General features: G+C 35.9%; 1 protein-coding gene across 1 annotated transcript in view; it reads left to right on the forward strand.

Moving 5' to 3' along the window:
* The first annotated feature begins 602 nt into the window (after positions 1 to 602).
* Dlgap5 (DLG associated protein 5) overlaps positions 603 to 27,563 on the forward strand; it is a 44,483-nt gene continuing 17,522 nt past the window's right edge. The window contains exons 1-12 of the mRNA XM_076848367.2: positions 603 to 669; positions 3,609 to 3,814; positions 7,477 to 7,670; positions 16,600 to 16,662; positions 17,514 to 17,598; positions 17,685 to 17,807; positions 18,690 to 18,760; positions 20,363 to 20,637; positions 21,970 to 22,097; positions 22,477 to 22,603; positions 25,204 to 25,289; positions 26,212 to 26,372. Coding sequence (XP_076704482.2) covers positions 3,610 to 3,814; positions 7,477 to 7,670; positions 16,600 to 16,662; positions 17,514 to 17,598; positions 17,685 to 17,807; positions 18,690 to 18,760; positions 20,363 to 20,637; positions 21,970 to 22,097; positions 22,477 to 22,603; positions 25,204 to 25,289; positions 26,212 to 26,372 — 1,518 coding nt within the window. The 5' untranslated portion in view covers positions 603 to 669; position 3,609. The remainder of the gene's footprint in view (positions 670 to 3,608; positions 3,815 to 7,476; positions 7,671 to 16,599; positions 16,663 to 17,513; positions 17,599 to 17,684; positions 17,808 to 18,689; positions 18,761 to 20,362; positions 20,638 to 21,969; positions 22,098 to 22,476; positions 22,604 to 25,203; positions 25,290 to 26,211; positions 26,373 to 27,563) is intronic.

Here is a 27,563-nt window from a genome sequence, read left to right on the forward strand (position 1 = left end):
CAGCATTTCTTTTAAATGCTGAAAAGCTGGGCGTGGTGGTGCTCGGAGGCAGGAGGATTTCAAGTTCGAAGTCAGCCTCAGCAACTCAGCCAGACGCTGTCTCAAAAATTTAAAAAGGAGGTGCTAGATATGCAGCTCAGGAAAAAAGACCCGCTGGGTTCTGTCCCTAGTACCGCAAGTAAATGAAGTGTTTTCTGGCTAATAATGTCTTCTGGATTTTTGTCACTAAACAAGGCCGGGAAATTCTCGGAGTTCAGGGCCGTGGGACGAACTCGCCCACTGCATACAGCTGGCTACCAGAATTCCGCCAGAAGATTTGGCTACCGAACCTGACTTCGCTCCCCTACGGCTCAGCTCTTCGCCTTCAGCGTGGCGGTCCCGCCTATTTTTCCCGTCACACCCATCTATTGAACCGTCCCTTCGCCTTTCAATCAATTCAAATATCGCACAGAGAGAACCTATCGCAAGATTCGTCGAAGGGAAGAGGCGGGCACTTTCCCGGAAGTGCTGGTTAAAGCCCCTCCAATCAGAGGCTTGGTACGGAAGGTTTGAATTTTGCGCAGGTTCGGCTTTTAGCGTTCCTACTTCGGGAGCTACCGACGTTGTCCTGACTCGGAGGACCCTTATACTTTTAGTTTGGTTGAAGTTTCGCACTAGAAAGTGCCTCAGGTAGGTGGGTTTTGGAGAGCTGCGGGGAATATCTTGGTCCGCTGCCTGAGACGATCTGAGGAGTGGGACTGTGAGTCTGTCGGTCGCCGCTCGGGGGAGGGCTCTCAGGGACCGGGTTGCCTCCAGAAGCTGATGGCATGATCCTCCCAAAGTGTAAATGTTTGTTGCCGTGCTTTACACAGCAGTCAGCGTTTTACCAGTGGGATGTAATTGGCTTTTGAGGTAGCACAGTGCTCCAGGATGCTGGACGTTGAACATTCCAGGAGCTCCTCCCAGATCTTTTGACGACTAAAAACTCCCAGCTGAGAACCTCTGGCACGCCAGACTAACGCATTCTAGACTTTTAAGTTGGAAGAAACTCCAGGCAGCCAAAGAAAATTTAAGATGTGTGTGAAAGGCAGGCTGCCTGACTTGGGATAGACCATCTTTTAGCTGTGTTAATGTGGGAAGTTAATTTACCTTATCTGTACAATGGTAATAATACTAAACTACTTTGTAGGGTTATTGTGACAAATATACCTTTAATGTTAGATAGTCTTTTTGAAAAATATTTTTTTGGTTGTAGGTGGACACAATATGTTTATTTATTTTTATGTGATGCTGAGGATAGATCCCAATGGCTCATGCATGGGAGGCAATTGCTTTACCACTGAGCCACAGCCCCAGCCCCTAGATAGTCTTTTAAAGTAACTAATAACAAGTTTTAACTTTTACTATTTAGCAAATCACATAATAGTAACAAATCACATATTAGAGGAGACTTCTTCATGGAAAGCATAGCCCATGTCACTTTTCCTGGACTCTTCAAGGAGAATGTTACTAGTATCCAAGTGGGATGCTAATTATGCTCTTGTAATTGCTTAAAATCGTGTTTTTAGGGGCTGGAATTGGGGCTCAGCAGTAGAGCGCTCGCCTAGCATGGGCGGACCCGGTTAGATCCTCCGCCCCACATAAAAATAAACTCATAGTATTGTGTCCATTTACCAAAAAAAAAAAAAAAAAAAAAATCGTGTTTTTAAGAATTTTCAAGTAGAAATGTGGAGGTTCATGGAGGGCAATGCACTTGAAGACAGCTTAGAAATGTGCATCTCTTCATCTTTATCTTTTGCTATAACCTTTGGAATAAACCAGTATGTGTAAATTAAATGCTTCTCTGAGATCTGTGAGCTGCTTTAGCAAGTAACTGCAACCTGAAAACAGGGGTTGTGGAAACCCTGCTATATAGCTAGTCAGTCAGTAGCACAGGTAAAACAATTTGACATGGGATATGGGGGCAGTCTTGTAGGACTGAGCCCTTAACCTGAAGGATCTGATGTTGTCTTCAGGTAGATAGAATCAGAATTGTATTGAATTAGAGTGCACCCAGCTGGAGTCCCCTGCAAATTGATTGCTTGCCTGACTGACATGAGACATGTATTGAGAGGTCTGGGGACAGAAGCTCAGTAGTAGATTGACAAGCACAAAGCCCTGGGTTCAATCCCCAGCACTACAAAAAACAATAACAGAAACTTAATAGTACCTTGTGAGAATATGATGGTAGAAAGGGAGTACTTCTATATATTCATGGTGCCCATAACTTTTTAAACCTTCTAATCACAGAGGGGACCTTCTTACCTTCTTTTAAACTGTCAAGACTTTTATTCTGGAGAACAAGTCTTCTCTCTAGCTTTGTAGTTTTCTTGAAATATCAGGTGCATAAGTGACCCCCTTAAACTTTCCACTATCCTTTATTATTCTTATTTGAAGTCACTGTTAGAACTTATGACACTGTCTTTATTGACTTTCTTGTTTTTCTTTAATACATTCTCAAAAAATCTTTCTAAGAAAAGGGTGTGTACCAAGTAAACTATGTGTTTTCTTGCTTGGATAAAAATAATGGGGCAGGGGCTGGGATTGTGGCTCAATGGCATAAAAATAAATTAATAAAATGTATTGTGTCCATCTACAACTAAAAAATATATATGCTAAAAAATAGTGGGGCAAACTGATGTTATCTTTCTGCATCACTATGGTAATTATTCCTGAAAAACCTTCCTTTTCCCAGTTTAAAAATCTATCTGCCTATTTTTGGACAAGTCTAATAGGCATCTGGTGTGTGTTTTGTGTGTGTGTGTGTGTGTGTGTGTGTGTGTTGTGTTGTTTTTTTTTTTTTTTTAAAGAGAGAGTGAGAGATGGAGGGAGAGAGAGAGAGAGAGAGAGAGAGAGAGAGAGAATTTGTTTAATATTTTATTTTTTAGTTTTCGGCGGACACAACATCTTTGTATGTGGTGCTGAGGATTGAACCCGGGCCGCACGCATGCCAGGCGAGCGCGCTACTGCTTGAACCACATCCCCAGCCCAATGTTGTGTTGTTTTGAAGTGAGAAGAAACGCCAGGGTATTCATCACCAGGGTGTTACTGGCAGCATCCCCTAGGGATCCTGCCTGGATCCCCTCTGGCTGGATTCAGTGTCCACTGGCATAAGAGACACACACAAAATGGAGAAAGAAAAAATGAATTTTATGCAGTTTAATCAAACTGGGGAGAAGCAGCTAGAGGAGGTGGTAATAGTGTTGCCTGGTAACACAGGGAAAGTTAAGGAAACTGTTCTATATACAGTCCTGTATGTTCCCTGTTTTCACCTTTACTTGCACGCTTCTTTTTCAGTGTTCTTTATGGCAATCCTGGAGCCTCTTGTCTATATTCTAGACTATAGTTTTCCTGGGCTTCACTTCATCTATCAAACAGGTTCCTATTTAGAACTCCAAAAAAGGTTGTAGCGTCTTGTCTCTTGATAATCTCTTTTCTGTTCTTCATTGTCACATAGGTATTCCATTATGCATTTAATAGTTTTATTTCAAAGAGCTCTGAAGTGGGAAGGAAGATGAATTGGAATCTTAATTTTTAAAAATATCTAAATGAAAATTCATGTTGATTTCTATTTCTCTTTTCCCTGACAGTATGTCTTCATCACGTTTTGCCAGTCATCACAGAAAGGATTTAAGTACTGAAATGATTAGAACTAAAATTGCTCATAGGAAATCACTGTCTCAAAAAGAAAACAGACATAAGAAATACCAACGAAATAGACACATTGGTTTGAAAGATGTTGTATTAGATGAGACATTGCAAGAGCTTGTTCCAGAAAAGGCCAGTACCAGGCCAAGTAAGTAAAGTTCTGTTGTAGTATTTGGGTGGGGGGGAGGCGGGGTGGGGGGAGTGCCAGGGATTCAACCCAGGGGCACTTAGCTACTGAGCCACATCCCCAGCCATTTTTGTATATTATTTAGAGACAAGGTCTTGCTGAGGCTGGCTTTGAACTTGTAATCCTCCTGTCTCAGCCTCCCCAGCCACTGGGATTACTTGTGTGCCACCACGCCTGGCTTAAGTATTTTTAAGAGTGAATAAAAGTTGATTTAATGCCTGTGAGTAAAATAAAAAGAACAAAACAAAACAGGCCAAGAACAAATTTTTTAAAAATGGCCAAAAGAGTGGAGCTTTGAAATATTCTAAATAACTTGGTGTTTTCTAAAACTAAGTCCTAGCCATTTAAATTAAAGGCCATAAATGTCCCTAGCTAGGCTAAAGCCATTTTCCTATGGAGGTATGATAGCATTTTATTATCTATATTACCTTGTAGGAAACCTAAAGTTCTTAACTTCTGGAACTTAGATAAGTAATGACGATTAATAAGAAACATAAAAATAGAATGGGTAAAAAAACCTGTGAAATAACAATAAGAAAACATCACTCCTGGGTATTTATCCTCAAGAAATAAAGTATATGGGTGTGTGTGTATGTGTATAAATACACATATGTATATACATATTTCAGTATGTGTATATAATAGCACAATTCACAGTAGTCAGATTATGAACCAACCAATAGGTGTCTGTCAATGAATGAATAGATAAATGAAATATAAGTATACATAATGGAGTTTTATTCAATATGAAGAATGAAATTATCTCATTTGCAGGAAAATGGATAGAACTTGAGCATTATGTTAACTGAAATAAGTCAAACTCAGAAAGTTCAGGATCATGTGTTTCCTTTTCTCTCATGTGGAAGCTAGAGAGTGGGGAATCTCATGAAAATAGAAGAAAGACCAGTATAGTAAAGTAACCAGCGAGAGAGAGGAAGAGAGGGAAAAAGGAGATATACTGGGGAATGATATTGACTATATTAATTTTTGTGCATGTATGAATATGTCACAACACTTTTCATATATAATGTACTAATTAAGATATGGAAAAAAATTAAAGGGTAACTCAAACAGAGCAAGAAAAGAGCGAAGAATTCATCCTGGGGCTGGGGTTGTGGCTTAGCAGTAGAGTACTGGCCTAGCATGTGCAAGGCCCTGAGTTCGATCCTCAGCACCACATTTAAAAAAAAAAAGAAGAAGAAGAAGGTAATGTGTTCAATTACAACTAGAAAATGAATATTTTTTTTTTGAGAGAGAGAGAATTTTTAATATTTATTGTTTTAGTTTTCAGTGGACACAATATCTTTGTATGTGGTGCTGAGGATCGAACCCTGGCTGCACGCATGCCAGGCGAGCGCGCTACCGCTTAAGCCACATCCCCAGCCACAGAAAATGAATATTAAAAAAAAAAAAAAAATTCATCCTTACAGTTTGCCCAAAATGATTTGGGGCCATTAGACAGGACAAACTAAAGAAAAGTAATCTCAGGAAAGACAAAAAATGATGAAAATATGGTGTCTTAGAAGGCAAGGGATTTATAGGGAAGGAGGAAGAATAAGAAATGATTTTTCATTTAGCCAGGAGTCATTGGAGTTCTATTTTATTGTTTAGGTGGCAGTAAAATAAAGCCAGGGTAAATGGAGAAATTAAAAGAAGATAGTCTTCTTAGAAGTTTTATAGAGAAAGAAAATGAGGTGTCAAGTTGTTTAACTATTAATTACTTCGGATTTTTCAATTTCCAGGACCAGTATGAAACATATAAGACACTTAATTGATTCTGCAAAGGGTAACATTGGCCTAAAACATTTCTTCCAGATATATAATTTTTGTGATTCTGAAGAAAAGTAAGGAAAAAAGAATTGGATAAAAACTGTTGTGGGGTTTTCTGTTTTTATTTTTAACATGATATCATCAGTGTTGTTTGAAGGTCAGAGGAAATGAGCTAGTAGTCTGGGGGAGAGAGAGAAAAGAATACCATCCCTTTGGAATTGAAAGGAAATGAAAATATGGGGATAGAATGATATGGGAAGACCTTGAAAGAACCAAACATTTTTTTTGTCTGAGAATAAGTAGAAAGTGGACTGGCTATTTGCAAAGTTACAAAATACTTAGGAATAATTTTTAAAGGTGTGGTAAAATTACGAGTTCAATTTTAGCCATGTTAAATTTGTGATGCCTATTAGACATGTGAGAGGAAATGATGAAAAGGTAGTTAAATACACAAGATGAGTTAGGGGGAAAGTCTGAATTAGAGATATAACTAATAACTTCAGGAACTCCTGAATTTATATGGTGGTTGAAATTTGTAAGACTGGATGTGATTATCCAGAGTTGTGAGTGGAAAAAGGAGAGAAAAGGGTTGGACACTTCAACATTTAGGGGGCAAGGACATGAGGAAACAAGCAAAGAACTGAGGAGTAGCACCAGATGAAGTTAAACCCTTAGATATAATTTCTAGTTTATAGGAAAGCATGGAGGAGCTGATGTGGTAGTGTACTATACTAACAAGGCTGAGGCTGGAAGGTCACATGTTTGAAATCACCTGGGCAATGTAGCAAGACCATGCCTTAAAATAAGTAAAAAGAGCTTAGGATATAGCTCAGTAATGAAGCGCTTGTATAGCATGTGCAAGACCCTGTGTTCAATCCCCAGTACTGTAAAATAAAATTAAATACATAAATGAAAAAAAAAAAAATGGAGGCTAAAGGAGTTAGTAAAAAATTCAAGAAAGCAAATATGGTATACAAATATAGAGTGTATGACATTCAATACTGTGGGTCTTTAGAAGATTATCTTATAAGTTAATTAATTTAAAATTGAAGTAATAACTCTGGACACTTTGGTACATGCCTAAACTCCCAGCAACTGGGGAGGCTGAGGCAAGAGGATGGAAAGTTCAAGATCAGCTTTAGCAATCAGCTTTAACTCTGTCCCAAAATAAAAGAAGGGCAGAAGGGCTAGGGATATAGCTCAGTGGTAAAGCACCCGGGGTTGAAAACAAAACACATGCCTGGTACATATAGCAAGCCATTAATATTTGAACAAGTGAAGGCACACACACAGGAATAGTAATTTTGAAAAGACTAGGGGTTACAATAACTTTAGTTAGTGCCACAGACTGGCTGGGCACAAATAACCGAGCCGCCATGAGGCACTTGTAGGTTCAAATAGGAACTACTTTATTGCCCTAACTCTCACCAGCACTCCAAGCACTGTCCCCGGGAACTCTCTCCGCTCTCAACAACGGGGCTCCCCAGAACTCCCCAGGAATCCAGGAGAACTCAGAACTCAAAAGTAGCAGAGCCCAAGGCAGCAGGAGCCGCCCTATTGCCTGACAGCAGGGGTCCATATACAACTGAATACACAGCCTGCCCCAATCCAGCATCATCCAGTCACAGCAATTATACACAGCTTAACTTAATTATCATCTTATTGGCTCCCTGGTGTCACTCTCAACCACTCCTTCTGGCACCATCCCAACTCTGCTGTGGCTCTCAACAAGTTAGAATATTAAGAAATAAATTATTAGAAGCAGTTAGACAAAATGATTTTTAAACATTTTCTGTAACTTTTTTATTTGAAATGTTTTATATATTGTGTTTTGATTTTTTTTTCATGCTTAGAGTCATTGAAAACTGTCCTAAGTGAAGAAAGAAAACAAATGCTTCAAAAATACAAAGAAGAAAAGCAACTTCAAAAATTAAAAGAACAGAGAGAGAAAGCTAAACGAGGAATATTTAAAATGGGTCTTTATAGACCTGAAGCACCTTCCTTTCTTTTATCAAATCAGAATGCTATGAAAACTGAGCCAAAAAAGGTAAATTAATGATCTTAACTTGATAAAGAAGAATAGTTCCTTTTATCTGGAACTTTCTTTAAGAAACAAAATGACCAATGCCTTTTGCTTTAGTCCTCTTATTAATTTAATTGATTAACTAATTGGTAGAAGGTGGGAATGACATAACAGTAGCTCAGAAGAATGAAAATCATGTTTCTTGGGGTGCAGCTACTCAAAAAATTGAGACAGAAAGATTGCAAGTTGAAGACTAGCCTCAGCATCTTAGTGAGACACTGTCTCAAAATAAATAAAAGGGATAGGGATATGGTTCAATGGTAAAACACCCTGGGTTCAAACCCCAGCACCACAAACAAAATGAAGAAAAAAGAAAAGAAAATCAGATTCTTTGATATATAAATGGAGAGAGGATAGACTAGGAAATCTGGTTCAGCCAGGCCAAACAATGCTGTGCCAAAGGATTTGGCATTTATCTTGTAAGTAAGTTATGGAAAGTCAGGGGAGATTTATAATTGAGGTAGGGCCATCATCAAGTTAATAATTCAGAAAGTCTACCCTGGCCTTAAAAATTACAGTCTAGAAAGGAAAGCATTTATGGATAAGAAGATAATTTGTGAGGCTATTACAGCAGAATCGATGGGATAAGTGGTCTGGGGCAGTGGGTTTAAAAGGGAAACTGGTGTAAGATATATTTGACAGGACTGGTGGCCAAGTAAATGATAAGGGTTGAAGGAATTAATAAAGAGTCAGAGACAGATGATTCTGGAATTATTAGTTTCAACAAATGTACAAATTATGCCATACTGCCAAAGAGATGAGGAAGACAAAAGTAACAAGCTTACATGGGTACACGTTTGTGAACTTATTTGGGCCACCTATATAGACAGTTGGGAATAAAAATGTTGAAAACAGAATGGAGATTGGTGCTAAGATATGGACTTAGGATATAACATTGAGGATATAGATGTGGTTTAACTATAGGATTAAATGAAATCCCTTCAATAAAGATAGATAAAATCATTATTATTTTTTTTAAAGTGTAGAATCTAAAGAGCACCCTCAGGAGAGCAGAAGTCAAACACCAGAGTGAAAAGACTTGTCAGGGTGGCAGGAAAACTAAAATAGGATAGAAGATAGAGGAGGCCATTGGATTTTTTATTTTTGAGACAGGGTCTCACCAAGATACTGAGGCTGGTCTTAAACTTGGCAGTCCTTCTGTCTCAACTTTTTGAGTTGCTGCACCCCAGGAAAACTTTCATTCTTCTGACCTACTGTCTATTCTAAAAGTATATAATACAGATCTCATTTTAAATAATGTGTTTCCAAGATGTCATTGTATATGAGTTCCAAATTTAAATAAGAAATGGAATGATATAAAGACCTAAAATATTGCCTACTTTTCTGGGCCTTGTGAATCTCATTGATTCACTTGGCAGATCTTTGATTATTTACTCTGTATATAGCATGATCTTAGAACAATAAGGAAGAGACTAAAATTAATGGCTGTAGTTCAAGTTGGAAAGATAAAGCTAAATCTATTCTTTGTATGTTAGAGGAGGGAGAGATTATTTCTGTTTGCAAGAACATCAAAGACCTCTTGGAAGGGGTTATATTTAAGGTGGCTTTCCCAGAATATGTAGGATGTCAGTCATTGGTCAAAATTGTGAATAATTTAAATAGTGTTATAGGTAGAGGGGAAAAAGAGGCCCATTACTGTGTTAAATAACAAAATTCACTAGTAGCTAGCCCTATTTTGTATTTTATTTAGAGACAGTCTCACTGAGTTGCTTAGTGTCCTGCTTTTGCTGAGACTGACTTTGAACTCACAATCCTCCTGCCTCAGCCTCTCGAGCCTCTGGCATTACATGCATGCGCCACCATGTCCAGCAATCCTATTTCTATAGCACTAAGTTTTTACTGAGATTTGGAGATACAAAATGGCATCTCATCTAGAAAAATCTATAATTACACTTCTTAAAAGAATTTTAGAGTTGACAAATAACTTACTATCCTAGTCTTTCTCCTGTTAGATTTTTTTCTTCAGTTTTGATCACATCTCCATTTTCTTTCTTTTTTTTTTCTATAATTTTTATTGTTGATTGTTCAAAACATTACATAGTTCTTGACATATCATATTTCACACTTTGATTCAAGTGGGTTATGAACTCCCATTTTTATCCCGTATATAGATTGCAGCATCACATCAGTTACACATCCACTGTTTTACATATTGCTATACTAGTATTTGTTGTATTCTGCTGCCTTTCCTATCCTCTACTATCCCCCATCCCCTCCCCTCCCATCTTCTCTCTCTACCCCATCTACTGTAATTCATTTCTCCCCCTTGTGTTTTTTTTTCCCCTTTCCCCTCACTTCCTCTTGTATGTAATTTTGTATAACCATGAGGGTCTCCTTCCATTTCCATGCAATTTCCCTTCTCTTTCCTTTTCCCTCCCACCTCTCACCCCTGTTTAATGTTAATCTTCTTCTCATGCTCTTCCTCCCAACTCTGTTCTTAGTTACTCTCCTTATATCAAAGAAAACATTTGGCATTTGTTTTTTAGGGATTGGCTAGCTTCACTTAGCATAATCTGTTCTAATGCCATCCATTTCCCTGCAAATTCTATGATTTTGTCATTTTTTAATGCAGAGTAATACTCCATTGTGTATAAATGCCACATTTTTTTTTATCCATTTGTCTATTGAAGGGCATCTAGGTTCCACAGTCTTGCCATTGTGAATTGTGCTGCTATGAACATCGATGTAGCAGTGTCCCTGTAGCATGCTCTTTTTAGGTCTTTAGGGAATAGACCGAGAAGGGGAATAGCTGGGTCAAATGGTGGTTCCATTCCCAGCTTTCCAAGAAATCTCCATACTGCTTTCCAAATTGGCTGCACCAATTTGCAGTCCCACCAGCAATGTACAAGTGTACCTTTTCCCCACATCCTCGCCAGCACTTGTTGTTGTTTGACTTCCTAATGGCTGCCAATCTTACTGGAGTGAGATGGTATCTTAGGGTGGTTTTGATTTGCATTTCTCTGACTGCTAGAGATGGTGAGCATTTTTTCATGTACTTGTTGATTGATTGTATGTCTGCCTCTGAGAAGTGTCTGTTCAGGTCCTTGTCCCATTTGTTGATTGGGTTATTCGTTTTCTTATTGTTTAATTTTTTTAGTTCTTTGTATACTTTGGATATTAGGGCTCTATCTGAAGTGTGAGGAGTAAAGATTTGTTCCCAGGATGTGGGCTCCCTATTTACCTCTCTTATTGTTTCTTTTGCTGGGAAAAAACTTTTTAGTTTGAGTAAGTCCCATTTGTTGATTCTAGTTATTAACTCTTGTGCTATGGGTGTCCTATTGAGGAATTTGGAGCCCGACCCCACAGTATGTAGATCGTAGCCAACTTTTTCTTGTATCAGATGCCGTGTCTCTGATTTGATATCAAGCTCCTTGATCCATTTTGAGTTAACTTTTGTGCATGGTGAGAGAAAGGGATTCAGTTTCATTTTGTTGCATATGAATTTCCAGTTTTCCCAGCACCATTTGTTGAAGATGCTATCCTTCCTCCATTTCATGCTTTTAGCTCCTTTATCAAATATAAGATAGTTGTAGTTTTGTGGATTGGTTTCTGTGTCCTCTATTCTGTACCATTGGTCCACCCACCTGTTATGGTACCAGTACCATGCTGTTTTTGTTACTATTGCTCTGTAGTATAGTTTGAGGTCCGGTTTCGCTATACCACCTGATTCACACTTCCTGCTTAGATTTGCTTTTGCTATTTTGGGTCTTTTATTTTTCCATATGAATTTCATAATTGCTTTATCTATTTCTACAGGAAATGCCATTGGGATTTTGATTGGCATTGCATTAAACCTATAAAGAACTTTTGGTAATATCGCCATTTTGATGATGTTAGTTCTGCCTATCCATGAACAGGGTATATTTTTCCATCTTCTAAGATCTTCTTCTATTTCTCTCTTTAGGGTTCTGTAGTTTTCATTGTATAAGTCTTTCACCTCTTTTGTTAGGTTGATTCCCAAGTATTTTATTTTTATTGAGGATATTGGGAATGGAGTGGTTATCCTCATTTCCATTTCAGAGGATTTGTCGCTGATATACAGGAATACCTTTGATTTATGCGTGTTGATTTTATATCCTGCCACTTTGCTGAATTCATTTATTACCTCTAATAGTTTCTCTAATAGAAACTATTAGAGCTAATAAATGACCCAAAAGGGGGTCTTCTATACCTAGCAGACCCAAAACCTAGCAGACCCCTTTTTGGGTCTGCTAGGTATAGAATTATGTCACCTGCAAATAGTGATAATTTAAGTTCTTCTTTTCCTATTTTTATGCCTTTAATTTCTTTTCATCTGTCTAATTGCTTGGTCAGTGTTTCGAGAACTATGTTGAACAGAAGTGGTGAGAGAGGGCATCCCTGTCTTGTTCCAGATTTTAGAGGGAATGCCTTCAATGTTTCTCCATTCAGAATGATGCTAGCCTGAGGCTTAGCATAGATTGCTTTTACACTATTGAGGTATGTTCCTGTTATCCCTAGTTTTTCTAGAGTTTTGAACATAAAAGGATGCTGTACTTTGTCGAATGCTTTTTCTGCATCTATCGAGATGATCATATGGTTCTTATTTTTAAGTCTATTGATGTGGTGAATAACATTTATTGATTTCCGTATATTGAACCATCCTTGCATCCCAGGGATGAATCCTACTTGGTCATGGTGCACAATTTTTTTGATATGTTTTTGTATCTGATTCACCAGAATTTTATTGAGGATTTTTGCATCCAGGTTCATTAGAGATATTGGTCTGTAGTTTTCTTTCTTTGAAGTGTCTTTGTCTGGTTTAGGAATCAGGGTGATTTTGGCCTCATAGAATGAATTTGGAAGTTCTCCCTCTTTTTCTATTTCCTGAAATAGCTTGAAAAGTATTGGTATTAGTTCCTCTTTAAAGGTTTTTGTAAAACTCTGCTGTATACCCATCTGGTCCTGGGCTTTTCTTAGTTGGTAGTCTTTTGATGGTTTCTTCTATTTCCTCAATTGATATTGGTCTGTTTAGGTTGTCTATATTCTCCTGACTCAATCTGGGCAGATCATATGACTTAAGAAATTTATCGATGCCTTCACTATCTTCTATTTTATTGGAGTATAAGGATTCAAAATAATTTCTGATTATCTTCTGTATTTCTAAAGTGTCTGTTGTGATATTGCCTTTTTCATCCCATATGCTAGTAATTTGAGTTCTCTCTCTTCTTCTCTTCGTTAGCATGGCTAAGGGTCTGTCGATTTTATTTATTTTTTCAAAGAACCAACTTTTAGTTTTGTCAATTTTTTCAATTGTTTCTTTTGTTTCGATTTCATTAATTTCAGCTCTGATTTTAATTATTTCTTGCCTTCTACTACTTTTGCTGTTGTTTTGCTCTTCTTTTTCTAGGATTTTGAAATGAAGTATGAGATCATTTATTTGTTGGTTTTTTTCTCTTTTTAAGGAATGAACTCCAAGCAATGAATTTTCCTCTTAGAACTGCTTTCAATGTGTTTATCTCTAAAAATTTTTTAATTTCCTCCTTGATGTCTTCTATAACCCATTGATCATTCAGTAACTTATTGTTCATTCTCCAAGTGATGCATGATTTTTCCTTCCTTCTTTTATCCTTGATTTTTAGTTTCATTCCATTATGATCAGATAAGATGCATGGTATTATCTCTACTCCTTTATATTGTCTAAGAGTTGCCCTGTGACATAATATATGATCTATTTTTGAGAAGTATCCATGTGCTGCTGAGAAAAAGGTGTAACTGCTTGATGTTGGGTGGTATATTCTATATATGTCAAATAAGTCTAGGTTATTAATTGTGTTATTGAGTTCTATAGTTTCCTTATTCAACTTTTGTTTGGAAGATCTGTCCAGTGGTGAGAGAGATGTGTTGAAGTCTCCCATGATTATTGTATGGTGGTCTATTAGACTCTTGAACTTGAGAAGAGTTTGTTTGATGAACATAGCTGCACCATTGTTTGGGGCATATATATTTATGATTGTTATGTCTTGTTGGTGTATGGTTCCCTTGAGCAGTATGTAGTGTCCCTCTTCATCCCTTTTGATTAACTTTGGCTTGAAATCTATTTTATTTGATATGAGTATGGACACTCCTGCTTGTTTCCGAAGTCCATATGAGTGATATGATTTTTCCCAACCTTTCACCTTCAGTCTATGTATGTCTTTTCCTATCAAATGCGTCTCCTGAAGGCAGCATATTGTTGGGTCTTGTTTTGTGATCCATTCTACTAGCCTGTGTCTCTTAATTGGTGAGTTTAAGCCATTAACATTTAGGGTTATTATTGAGATATGGGTCGTTCTTCCAGCCATATTTGTTTATTTATGTTACTAAACATGGTTTGTTTTCCTCTTTGATTATTTCCCCCCCTTTACTGTACTACCTCCCGCTGTTGGTTTTCATTGTTATTTTCCATTTCCTCTTCCTGTAATGTTTTGCCGAGGATGTTTTGGAGAGATGGTTTTCTAGCTGCAAATTCTTTTAACTTTTGTTTATCGTGGAAGGTTTTAATTTCATCTTCCATCCTGAAGCTTAATTTCGCTGGATACACAATTCTTGGTTGGAACCCATTTTCTTTCAGTGTTTGAAATATGTTATTCCAGGATCTTCTAGCTTTCAGAGTCTGTGTTGAAAGATCAGCTGTTATCCTGATTGGTTTACCCCTAAATGTAATCTGTTTCCTTTCTCTTGTAGCTTTTAAAATTCTCTCCTTATTCTGTATGTTGGGCATCTTCATTATAATGTGTCTAGGTGTGGATCTCTTTTGATTTTGCACATTCGGCGTCCTTTAGGCTTCTAGGATTTGGGATTATGTCTCATTCTTCAAGTCTGGGAAATTTTCTCATATTATTTCATTGAATAGATTGCTCATTCCTTTTGTTTGGACCTCTATACCTTCCTGTATCCCAGTGACTCTTAAGTTTGGTCTCTTTATGTTATCCCATATTTCTTGGATGTTCTGCTCATGGTTTCTTAACAGTCTTGATGAGCTGTCTATGTTCTTTTCAAGTTGAAATACTTTGTCTTCATTGTCTGATGTTCTATCTTCTAAGTGTTCTACTCTGCTGGTAGTATTCTCAATTGAGTTTTTAAGTTGGTTTATTGCTTCCTGCATTTCTAGGATTTCTGTTTGTTTTTTATAACCTCTATCTCCCTGTATAATTGATCTTTTGCTTCTTGGATTTGTATATGTAATTCATTGTCAAAGTGATCTTTCATTGTCTGATTTTGCTGTCTAATATCTTCCTTGAAACTCCAGATCATCTGAAGCATGTATATCCTGAATTCTTTATCTGACATTCCATCTGCTGCAGATATTACCTCTTCTAACGTTGAGTTGACCTGCATTGCTTGTGGTCCTTTCTTTCCTTGTCTTTTCATACTGTTCACGTTTCTTTCTGCTTGGTGAAACTGTTGTGTTATTGAATTTTCCCCCTATATATTTATATTGCTCTTGTATAGTTACAAAGTCTCCCTCGCAGATGCAGGCGGCGTCTCTGCCCCTCCTTCAATTGGGGCAATGTGCCTACCACGCTGGCAGGCCGTTGGGCCTGTTCTGCCGGTCGGTAGCAGGTCCGCCTACCTTGCAGGCGTGGGCGGTGGCTCTGCCCCTCTGCGGGGCTGCTGGGTCTGTTCTGTTGGTGATCGCAATTCCGCCTACCTTGCAGGCGCAGGCGGCGGCTCTGCCCCTCTGCAGGCCTCTGGGCCTGTTCTGCTGGTGGGTCGCAGGTCCATAGACCTTGCAGGCGTGGGTGGCGGCTCTGCCCCTCCGCGGGCCGCTGGGCCTGTTCTGTTGGTGGTCGCAGTTCCGCCTACCTTGCAGGCGTGTGGGGGCGGCTCTGCCCCTCCGAAGGCTGCTGGGCCTGTTCTGCCGGTGCGTCGCAGGTCCGCCTACCTTGCAGGCGCGTGGTGCGGCTTTGCCCCTCTGTGGTTGCTGGGCCTGTCCTGCCGGTGGGTCGCAGATCCGCCTACCTTGCAGGCGTGGGGGCGGCTCTGCCCCCCCGCAGGCCGCTGGGCCTGTTCTGTCGGTGGGTTGCCGGTCACCCTACCTTGCAGGTGCGGGGGGCGGCTCTGCCCCTCCACAGGCCGCTGGGCCTGTTCACATCTCCATTTTCTTAACAGTGGAAAAGTACATAATTATAAGATATGAAAGCAAAATTATTAAAACTAAAAAAGTTTTAATAATTTAAGTGGAAAATTTTTTAAGTTTCTTTATTTCCTTTTTTTTCTTTTATCTCTTTTTTTCCTTTTTGGAATGGGGATTGAACCCAGGGCTTTGAGAATGTGAGGCAAGTGCTTTGAGCCACATTCCAGCCCTGAGAATCTCTTTTTATAAACAGAAAATGAAAGATCCTAATACTCAAATCTGCTTATTTCCCTCTTTCCAAATATGTCTAACTTATCATATTAATGAGGATTCTAGTACAGGGAAAATATGGTTTGAAGTTTCTTTTCCCTAATGGAGAAATATGAGTAAGTTTTGAAGCTATTAAATTTAAATTCATTAGGGCATTGTGGCGCACACGTATAGTCCCAGCGACTGAGGAGGCTAAGGCAGGAGGATCGCCAAGTTCAAAGCTAGTCTTAGCAACTTAGTGAGGCCCTGTCTCTAAATAAAATTATAAAAAGGGCTGGGGTCTAAGTGGTTAAGCACCCCTGTATTCAATCCCTGGTAACAAAAAATTTAAAAATAACTTAAATCCAGCCAGAACCAGAAGAAAGGTAGGAATTTTTAGTAAGTATCTTTTGGATATAAATAATTGAAGATAAAATTTAATATTAAACTGGGAATTTTGTTTCATAATGAGACATGAAAGTAAGCTTTTGCCAATTCATTTTATGTTTTTTTTTTTTTAACTGGATTTTCTTTTGACTGTTAAAGGCTATTCCATATTCTGGACGGATTACAAGATCAAAGGCCAAAGACCAAATTGAACAAACTAAGGTACAGTTGATAATAAATCCATACCAAACTTTGTGTCGCCATCTTTGTTTACTGAACTCGTATTATATATTCCAAGTTACCTGCATGAAATGTAAATAGCTGAAAACATGTGCTATGAAAAGCACATAGCATATGAGTATTATGGTTTCTAAGAAAATGGAGTGGTCAAAGAGGGATAGTATGACTTTTATCTGGTCAGAAAGCTAAGTTTTCATGTGTTTGGTAGATTTTGGGTTACTACCACAATCCTAGCACTTTTCTAGTCTATGGGATACATAAAGAACAAAATTCTCTGGCTTCATGGAACTTACATATCAGACTGGCAATTTAAAAATTTATATATATATATATATATATATATATATATATAATGATTATAAGTATTATGGAGGAAATTTTAGAAGAAGGGAGTTAGGGAATACCAGAAGTATGTGTTGGGTAGAATTTTGATTGGGGCAATCAGGGAGATTCCAACTGAAATGGTGGCATTTTGAGTGGGGTCTTTAAGGAAGTGAATCATGGGAAAGAGTTCTCTATCTGAAAGAAGAGTTTTCTAGGCAAAATTCAAGGCTTCCTGTTGAGGAAGTATTCCTGTTGAGTTCAAGGACCATCAGATGGTTATAATTAGCTGTGTTGTCAGTGCTTAATTCTAGGACTCTAAAGAAAGGATATAAGGAAATATTTATAATTGAAAACTTTTCTTCCTTTCATTTTATTTAGGTTAATAGATTTTTTTTGCTGGGTAATTTATAATTGTCAGGATTCAATTGAGAGATCATTTTACAATTTAAAATTGTAATAGTTTGATTCATTATGCAGTTAAATCACATAGTACCTAATTTCTTAAATAGATTGAGAATGGGATTGATATTCGAGCCATCCGACCTGTTCAAAAACAAATTGCAGAAAAGAAAGTATTGGACAAAGAGAAAAAAGGTAGGAATATTAACAATTACTGGTGTTATCACAGTAATAACTTATTAATACAAAGAACATTTGATTATATTATCTTCCCCTTGCAGTTGTGCGGCCTGTTATGCCCACATCGGTGAGAATGACCCGATCTGCTGCTCAAACAACAACACAGATTGTAAGAACAGTCTCAACTAACATTACAAGAAAGCCTGTCACAAGAGCCACTAATGGTAATAACTATTTTTTGATCAGTGACTTAACCAGACTGTTTTGTCCCTTGAGGTTATTATTGGGCTTAAATTTTGAAACCAGCATGTACTTTTTGAGTAGGAAAGAGAAATGGAAAATTCAATTGGGAAAGCAGAGTCTGTGTCCTGACATTCAGTTAGCACACAGCGAGAGCTGGAATGTTGAAGCACCTGAGTTAGTATAATCAGTGCTCTGAAGTGAATAATTAATGGCCTAGATAAATACCACTTTATCCATTTGTTGAAATACAATGTAGATGCTGTTAAAGTATATTTAATGACATGGTTAATGATACACTAAGTGGGGAAAGAAAAAAACAGGTTAGGGCTGTGGATATAGATCAGTTGGTAGAGTGCTTGCCTCAAATGCTCAAGACCCTAGGTTTGGTCCCGGGCCCCCCCCCCCACCGCACCCCCAAAAAAATATGGGGAAAAAAAACAGATGAAACTATGAACAGTAGTGTCACTACTCTGAAAAATAATACATGAACATGTGGACATAGGAAAAATTGAATAACATGCTAAAGTGTCAATTCAGTAATGGAATCTTGAGTGATTCATTTATTTTTGGTGGTGATTCTTGGTGTTTTTCTTTGTTACCTGTCTATAAAATGCATTTTTTATTCAGAAGAAAAAGTAAAAGATAAAACACATTTGTTTTGTTTTGAAACAGATGGCCTGTGTTTGGCAGGAAATTTCATTTATTTTTATTTATTTTTATCATGTGACTTTTAATCATAAAAATCCATCAAGACATGCATTTGTATTGTCACCTTTTTTTTCTCTTTCCCAGATTACTTTAGTAGCTTTAATACAGCATTTTCTATCAGCCAAAATTTATATCTAGTTTCATTTTTATTGTAGATAATGAACCTGAAAAAAAGGCACCAAATAATGGAAGACCTGTGAAAAAGACAGAAACAAAACCTGACAAGGTAGAGAATAAACATCTGTTAATCTCTAAATGCTCTGAAAATCTCTTGCTACTTTCATAAAGTTGAAATTACACATATAGAGCTGCTTCAAGAGGTTAACCTACATGTGTGTTAAAGCCTCTTGAACCATAAAGAATGATGAGAATTTACTATTGTTGTTTTTTCAGGTGTCTTATTCTCAGAGCTTTATAGGTAAAGAAAGTATAATTTGGTTAACCAAAAGATTATGGAAAAAATAATAAAAACAGCTGAAAAGCCATTATATGAGAATTAGCTAAGAGATGGAGAAAGGTGAAATGTATTTACTTTGTATTCAATTAGACCTGAGTTTGTTTATTGTCTCTGCTTCCAATTAGCTGCATATCTTTGGGAAAGTTATACAATTTGAGTTTGTTTTTCCATCTCTAACATAGAATACCTACATAGTCCAGTTTTAAGAATTAAATAAGCTAAAATTTCTGATGATATCTAGCATAGAGTTTAATAAATTGATAATAAAAAAAGAAGCATATGGCTGTGTGGCACAAGCCTGTAATCCCATTAGCTCAGGAGGCTGATGCAGAAGGATTGCAAATTCAGGGTCAGCCTCAGCAATTTTGCAAGGTACTAATAAGCAACTTAAAATAAAAAATTTAAAAGGGACTTGGAATTTAGCTTAGTGGTAAATTGCCCCAATTCCCAGTACCCTCCCCACAAAAAGAGGCATTATTTTTTTTTAATTTGTTTATTAATTAGTTTTTTTTTTTAAAAAAAAAAGGCACTATACAGGGCTTAATCTCTTGGTTTATAATCCATTTTACAGTTGCATCTTTAAAAAAAATGTTTTGTTCAAGAATAAGAAATCTGTTTATATTCTTACTAAAAATCACATGTAGATATTTTAAGAAAAACACTATGGGATGAATCTTTACAACCTTTCTAGCTCTTCCCTTGGATATATTTTCCCCTGAAAGATTTATCACAAGTTTTTACTTTCACTGATGCTCCAGCCTTCAGGGTAATGTTGCCACTTAAATGTTTGTCCAGGTTGAAATATCTTATTTTGAGTTCAGATCTCATTAAAAGTCACAAGCATTCCCAGAAACTTAGAAACCTAAAACTTATGTTTAAAAATATGTTTGATATTTTATATGGTATATCTTACTGTGTCATATTGAAAAGTATTGTTCTTATCAAGAGGTTACTTACATCTAAGATTAGTTTTAAAAAGAATTTGGTCCTTAACAATAGCAGTCATCTAATACTAAATTTCTGATTCTCAAACTAATTGTGATTATCCATGTAATTTAAGTAAAAAGTGTATTTGTTAGTTGAGTAATTTTTTCCATCTTCAACTTTCATATATATTTTATTTTCTTGTAATGCCTACAGAGTGTTATATGCTCTTTTAATAAGAATTGGTTCTCTCTCTTCCAGGATCATAGGGGTTTAATGTAGCTGGTCCTCTAATTCCCTATATATATTTTAATTGCATTTTTTTTCCTTTCAGATTATGTATAGGGGACATAGAGCTCAATTGTCACATTTTTCAATCCTGTAAAAATTGGTTGAATGTATCCCAGGAAGAGAAATTCTCATTCTGTTCCATTTACTTATATCTAGGTTGTTTCTTTTAAACTTGATAATGAAGAAAATACTTTGGATTCACAAACCAGTGCAACAAATAGAATGGATCCAGATAAAATCTTATCAAAAATGGAAAGCTTACCTAAGAAAAATCCTGCAAAAACCAAAGCAAAAATTTCCTTTGCACCTAATGATTTTATGTTTCATCCACTGGATGGTTTGAAGACCTATCAAGTAACACTCATGACTCCCACAAGTGCCGATGCTTTCTTGACACCCAGTTATACCTGGAACCCTTTAAAATCAGAAGGGTAAGAATATAAATCTTAAAGAAAAAACATATATATATATAAACACACTTGTAAAATCTTAATGAAACCTTTGCCCAGAGGGGTGGTAACAAATGCCTTTTTCAGATTTGGCCTATGTTTTCCTATATTATTTAAGTTAGTGAAATATGCTAATTATAAATGATGATGATGTGTTTTTTTATAAAGACATTATTCAAGGTTGAGGTTGTAGCTCAGTGGTAAGAGAGCTTGCCTAGTATGGCACTGGGTTTGATCCTCAGCACCACATAAAAATAAATAAATAAAATAAAGCTATTGTGTCCATCTACAACTAAAAAAGAAAACAAAAGGGCTGGGGTTGTGGCTCAGTGGTAGAGTGCTCACCTAGAATGCACAAGGCACCAGATTCGATCCTCACCACCACATAAATGTAAAATAAAGATATTGTATCCACCTAAAGCTTAAGAATAAATATTTTTTAAAAAACAATATTACTTAGAAGGGTAAAAATAATGCTTTTGTAAATTTAGCATTTTTTATGCATTTTTATTATTTTTACTCTTCAATTTGTAGGTTTCATTTGCTCTTAATAAGTGACTTAATTATAACACTTAAAAATTTGTATTCATACAGAGAAATACAGATCTCTCTCAATATATGGTTGTACATATATAAACACAGAATACACACACACACACATACCCCGCCAGTACTGGGATTGAACCCAAGATCTTGTACATGCTAAGAAAGTGCTCTACCACTGAGCTACATTTTCAGGTCTTTTTATTTTATTTTGAGACACGGTTTCACTAAGTTGCCCAGGCTGGCCTTGAACTTGAGATCCTCTTTCCTGAGCCTCCCAAGTAACTGGGATTGTAGGCATGTGCTATCACTCCCAATAGAACAGAAGTAAATTTTTTTACAAGAGGAAAACTGCCATAATTCAGATTTTTTGTTTGTTTTGTTTTTGATGCAAGTTCCTTTAAAATATTACCTCTAAAAAAATTAATTGCAAAGTTTGGGGGGATCAGTTAGACTCCTTTTAAAAGAAAAGGTAATAGTGTTTGGCAGCAAATATACTAGAAACTACTCAACAGCATTGAAGACTATTAAATGCTTATCTTCTATTAAGAGATCTTCAGAGTCTTTGAATATCATTAGAATTGATACAAATGGACATTTCCATTATATGTACTTAAGGTTTTTTTTCCCTCCAGGATAAACTTACTTTTTAAAAATGGGAACATTTTTATTTGACTCCCAAGTTTTAAAAAACAAATAGAATTCTGAAATCCCTTAATAAGATACATGGAGTTAATGTTTCACAAAGTATATTTTTGCTGTTGTTTTTAGTGATCAGACTCAAGAAGCAACAAATGAAATCTTGACCCCAAAATGTAAAACTTACTCTACCAAGACAGTACAGCAAAATTCAAATAAATTACAGTGTCCTCTGGGTTCTCTAACAGTTTCAAATCAAGGTATAGTATTTAACTAAATTTTTACTTACTTTTTTAGATTATGATTTATCAGCTTTGTTTAGAGTTCATTTCTTTCATATAGCTCAGAGATATGACCTCAGGTTCCAAAAGTAAATAAATAAAAGGGAGAGTATGAATGAAGACATTTGGAGAGAAAGTTATAATAAAAATACAGATAGGAAGTAAGTGTAAATTTGAAGAGATGAAAAATCTCTTGAGCACCACATTAGAGGATAGGTGAATGAAACAATTGAGGCAGAAATAAAATTCAACATTGAAAAAAATTTAAAAAAATTGAAATTTTTTAAAAAAGCCTTTTTGTGTTATTTTAAGAATTGCTTATTTGAAATTTGTATGTAATATTTTCTTTAATTTTTAGAACATAGCATAAATCAAAATGAAGCTACTACTAAGAATTCAAATGGCCTTTCAATTAAAGATGTCCCATCACTTGAATTAAATGAAGGTCAAAAGTCTCAGCCAACACACGATGTACCTTATTTCAGGTTTGTCTCTTTATTCATTTACTGGCTGGGGTTGTGGCTCAGCGGAAGAACGCTTGCCTAGCACATGGGAGGCACTGGGTTCAATCCTCAGCATCACATAAAAATAAATAAATAAAATAAAGATATTGTGTCCAACAGTAACTAAAATTTTTTTTAAAACTCAAATAAAATATTTAGTTTTGTGTATATTTAACATAGTATGTTAGTGGGGTGAATTTTACATATTTTTTACATTCTAATTATTTTTTCAATAGCTAGTATATTCATTTGGTTGCTAGATCAAAGGGTAGGCAGTGCAAAGGGTATAAGTGAAAAGATTCCTTTCCAGTGCTATCTCCCAACCCCATAGTTTGAACCTCCATGGAAGTGGGTATCATTCATTCCTTGTGAAAACTTCCAGAGATAGATAATGCATATGTAGACAAATATAGAATTTTTTTCTTTAAATTATGAGCAATAGTGTATAATACAAACTATCCCACTTTCATTTAATGTTAAATGTTGAAGACATTCCATTTTAGTACTTAAAAAGCTTTCGTACCTTGTGTGTATGCACATGCAGGTTTGTGTATTCTTTTTTGGGGGAGGTTACTGTGGATTGAACTCAGGGACACTCTACCACTGAACCATATCCCCAGCCCTATTTTGTATTTTATTTAGAGACAGGGTCTCACAGAGTGCTTAGTACCTTGTTGTTTATGAGGCTGGCTTTGAACTTGCAACCCTTTTGTCTCAGCCTCCTGAGCCTCTGGGATTATAGGCATGCACCATTGCACCTGGCTGGGTTTGTGTTGTAATGATTGCATAGTATCTAATTGTGTGGATATACCATTAGTTATTTAATAGGACCCTGTTGTTAAGCATTAACATTGGGTTTTGTTTGTCATTATTATAGTCAGGGCTACAAAGAACAACCTACGTGCTTTTTAATTCACATATGCAAATAATGACCTCAATTTCTAGTCCCTTAAGTAAGATTAATTAGAGTTCCTGGTGTTTTTTTTTTTCTTCACTTTTTCCAATATCTAACTAGCATTTATTTTAGTTTTGCCAATCATGTAGATGAGAAATTTTATCATTTTAATATTTATTTCTTTTATTATATTTTGTGTGTATTTGAGAGCCACTTCAATTATTTTTGAGAGCATAAATTTTAGAATTACAAGGGATTTTAGAAATTAGCTAGTGTATTGTTTGTGAAACTGAGTCATTGAAGTATTAAGCAATTCACCCAACTAGATAATATCAGAGCTGAACCAGGTCTCTTTGCTCATTAATTCTGTCAGTCTGTGTATTACCATTGAATGTGAGTTATTAAATTTTTCTTTCAGGAAACAAACTTGAACTGGGGATGTAGCTCAGTGGTAGAGCCCTTGCCTACCATGCGTAGGCCCTGGGTTTCATCCCTAGCACTTCTGAGAAAAAAAGAAAGAAAAAACTATCCTGTTTTTCTTGCTAGGATGCTTTGGGTTTTGTTGTTGTTTTGTTTAATCTCTTGAATTTGAGGAGATACTTTTTCTCCATTTTTTATTGTGATAAAATATAGATAACTTGAAATTTGCTATCTTCATTTTGAGTATACAGTTCATTTCACTAGTATTAATAAGTACATTCATAATATTGTAGAGCCACCACCCATCACCATAATGTCTTTCATCTTGTAAAACTGAAACTACACTCATTAAATAGCAAATTTCTATTTCTCCCACCTCAGAACCTTTGGCAAACTATTCTAGTTTCTATGATTTCAACTATGCTAAGTATGTCACATAAATACTTCTGGCTAGGGATACTATAAAACATCCTATGATGAACCAGGGGGACCCCCACAACAAGAACTATGTAATCTAATATGTTAACATGCTAAGGTTGAGAAACGCAAGCCTGAGGAAAATTCAGTCTCTTTCTATATAAAAAGCATTCTAGCATGTTGAGAAACTGAAACTGTTTACTGTCAATGAGAACATAAAATGGTTCCTTGTACTTTGTATGCTTTTCAGTTGTAGTTTGTGTACTTATTGTGGGGGTTCCATTTAGTGTATTGTAGGATGTTTTGTAGTGTCCCTAACCAGTAGTGACAACTAAAAAATATCTGCAAACATCACCAAATGTCCACTGGGGAGCAAAGTTAACAACCCTAGTTGAGAACCATTGCCCATAAATAAGCAAAGCCAAATAATTAAATTCTGTAAGGTCATATCACTTTAATCATAGGTTTATTTACAGTTTTTAGCTTCAGTTTACTCTTGACAGTTGGGTTAGCCTTAGTTCAATGGACAAGATCAGAGAATCTAATGAACATTGAGAAATATTAGACACTGAAAAATGAGAACAAGACAAACTAGAAATGTTAGCTTAAGAAGTGGGTTCTTGGCCTCATCTAGCTATAATAGATGTAGAAGGATGGACATAATATTAATTTGCATTTGTGGATTTTAACATGTTAAAGTTCATAAAATAATTAGGTATCAACTCTGGGAAATTAATATTGTATGTATCTTATATACCTTCCTAATGTAATGTGTCACAGTGTTGTGATGCTATTACTGATACCAATGGGGGAAACACTCATTAAACTGAAATCTATCTCACCATTTTAGAAATATCCTTCAGTCAGAAACTGACAAATTGACTTCATACTGCCTTGAGTGGGACAGGAAGCTTGAATTGGACATTCCAGATGATGGTGAGAAAACTTTTGTTTTTTACTGATCTTATCTTTGTTTCTTTTAATATAATTACATCCATCTAAAACATAAAAATCTAAAGTTGTACAACTTTATGGTTTCACTGTTATTCAAAATAGCAAGAATTTTTAATTTCTAAACCTATATTTCCCAGTATCTCTCTGCTAAAGTAGTATAAGACTTTTGTGTATTTTTAGAAATTTCTATATAATTTTATAGGTGATATCAGTATCTGGTATTGTTAAATTATATAAAAATATTTTCAGAATAAAAGTTACCTAAATTAATATTGAAAGTTTTTTTCTGAAAAGTTTCTCATTTTTTTGGTAAAGGTGTTTAAGAAAAAAAATATATGTAGGCTCTCAGTATGCAATCCTTCTTAGATACTTAGGTACAATGAGCTATTTTGAGGTTGAAATATTGTAAAATATAAAAAGAAGTAGAATGTCTTTTATTATGTAGTAATATATGTATGATAATGAACATTACCAGTTGTTAATAGAAATCAAAGGAAATAGTTAATGCTCAGTATTCGTATGGTGAAATTTGTGATAAAAACTTTTTTTTTTTTTTGCTTTAAGAATTTTGGCCAGGTGTAGTGGTACACACCTGTAATCCCAGTGAAATAGGAGGCAAAGGCAAAAGGATTTCAAGTTGGAGGGTACCCTCAGCAATTTAGCAAGTCCCAAGCAACTTAGCCAAGGCCTTGTTTCAAAATAAAATATAAAAAGAGCTGAGGATGTAGCTCAATGATAAAGCACCACTGGCTTCAACCCACAGTACTACAAACTTTTTTTTTTTTTTTTTTTTAATTTTATTTTGCAAGCCCTAGAATATTTGGGGTGGAGTCTTATCAGTTGGTTGACTTGCTGTAAAAGTGCTATTTTGTGCTTTAATGTTTAAAACACTTTTCTCTTTTAGCTAAAGATCTTATTCGCACAGCAGTTGGTCAAACAAGACTCCTTATTAAGGAAAGATTCAAACAATTTGAAGGACTGGTGAATGATTGTGAATATAAACGAGGTGAAATGGAGACTACCTGTGCAGATCTGGATGGATTTTGGGATATGGTTAGTTTTCAGGTATGTGGCCAAGTATTTTGAATATAGTAACTTATTTTTTTTTAATTGAGTAATAGTAGTAAAATGGAGTAACAGTAGCTGCTTAAGTACCTATAATATTGAGATATTAGAAAACACCTCTATAAATGATAAGGTACTATCTAAATTTTATGATTGATGTCCTTTTCTCCCCCAATGTTGTCAGGATAAATTCTGTGTGAATTGGAAATTGAGATTATATCCAACTCTTGAATACTGGGGTTTTACATGTGAGAAATAAGGCATTCTAGTGTTTAGTAGTTCAGTTCAACTAACAATTATTAAGTCCCTATTGTGTGCTAGGCTTTGTATTCGGAGTGATAAAAAGTTCCATTCTCCATCCCAGAGAAATTTTTAGTTTGATTAGCAATTTACACAGTACACATAATTCTAATGTAGAAATCTCTCCATGATGGAGGAAATCACTAGAAGGGTCAGTAAAAGGTAGGGGGTGGGTAATAATTTCTAGTTTGTTGAACTTATTTTAGAAATAAGCATATAAAAAATTTTAAAATTAATAACCAACAACAGACATTTTTTTAAAAATGTGTTTTAATTAGTTACACATGAAACAACAGACATTTGAAGAAGAAAGTTTTATTATTTTTTTGGTTGTACTGCAGATCAAACCCAGGGCTTTGTGCCTGCTCATAAGCATGAGCTCTACCACTATGCTATAGCACCAACCTCAGAATAAAGCTTTAGACCTAAAAGAAAAAGACCAAAGCCAACATTTAGGGAAAAAGCTATTTGGACAGAGTAAATGGGAGTAATATAAAGAGAAAAGAACATTTGAAGGCAGGCATTAATATTTCAAAGAGATCAGACATTTCATCTATCAAATAAAAATACCTGTTTAAAAAAGAAAATTCATAGAACCACAGAAATAGCCTTTTGAAGTTAAAAAATAAGAGCAGAAGTGTAATATGGAATAGAAAGAGTTTGAGTTCTGGAAATTTCTTGTTAAGTGGAGCAAAGAGACATAAAATAGAAAAGAACACAAAAGAAAATTAAGTGTGGACCAGTCCAGGTAGCATAATATCCAAATAATTGGAATTTCAGAAAAAGAGAATAGAAAAATAATTATGGAGAAAAAATGATCAGTGAAATAGTTTAAAATTTTTTTTCTAGGACATGATTTCTAGGCTAAAGTAGTCCATTCAGTGCCTAACA

Source organism: Callospermophilus lateralis, chromosome 3 (genome assembly GCF_048772815.1).
Source record: "Callospermophilus lateralis isolate mCalLat2 chromosome 3, mCalLat2.hap1, whole genome shotgun sequence".
Taxonomy (NCBI): domain Eukaryota; kingdom Metazoa; phylum Chordata; class Mammalia; order Rodentia; family Sciuridae; genus Callospermophilus; species Callospermophilus lateralis.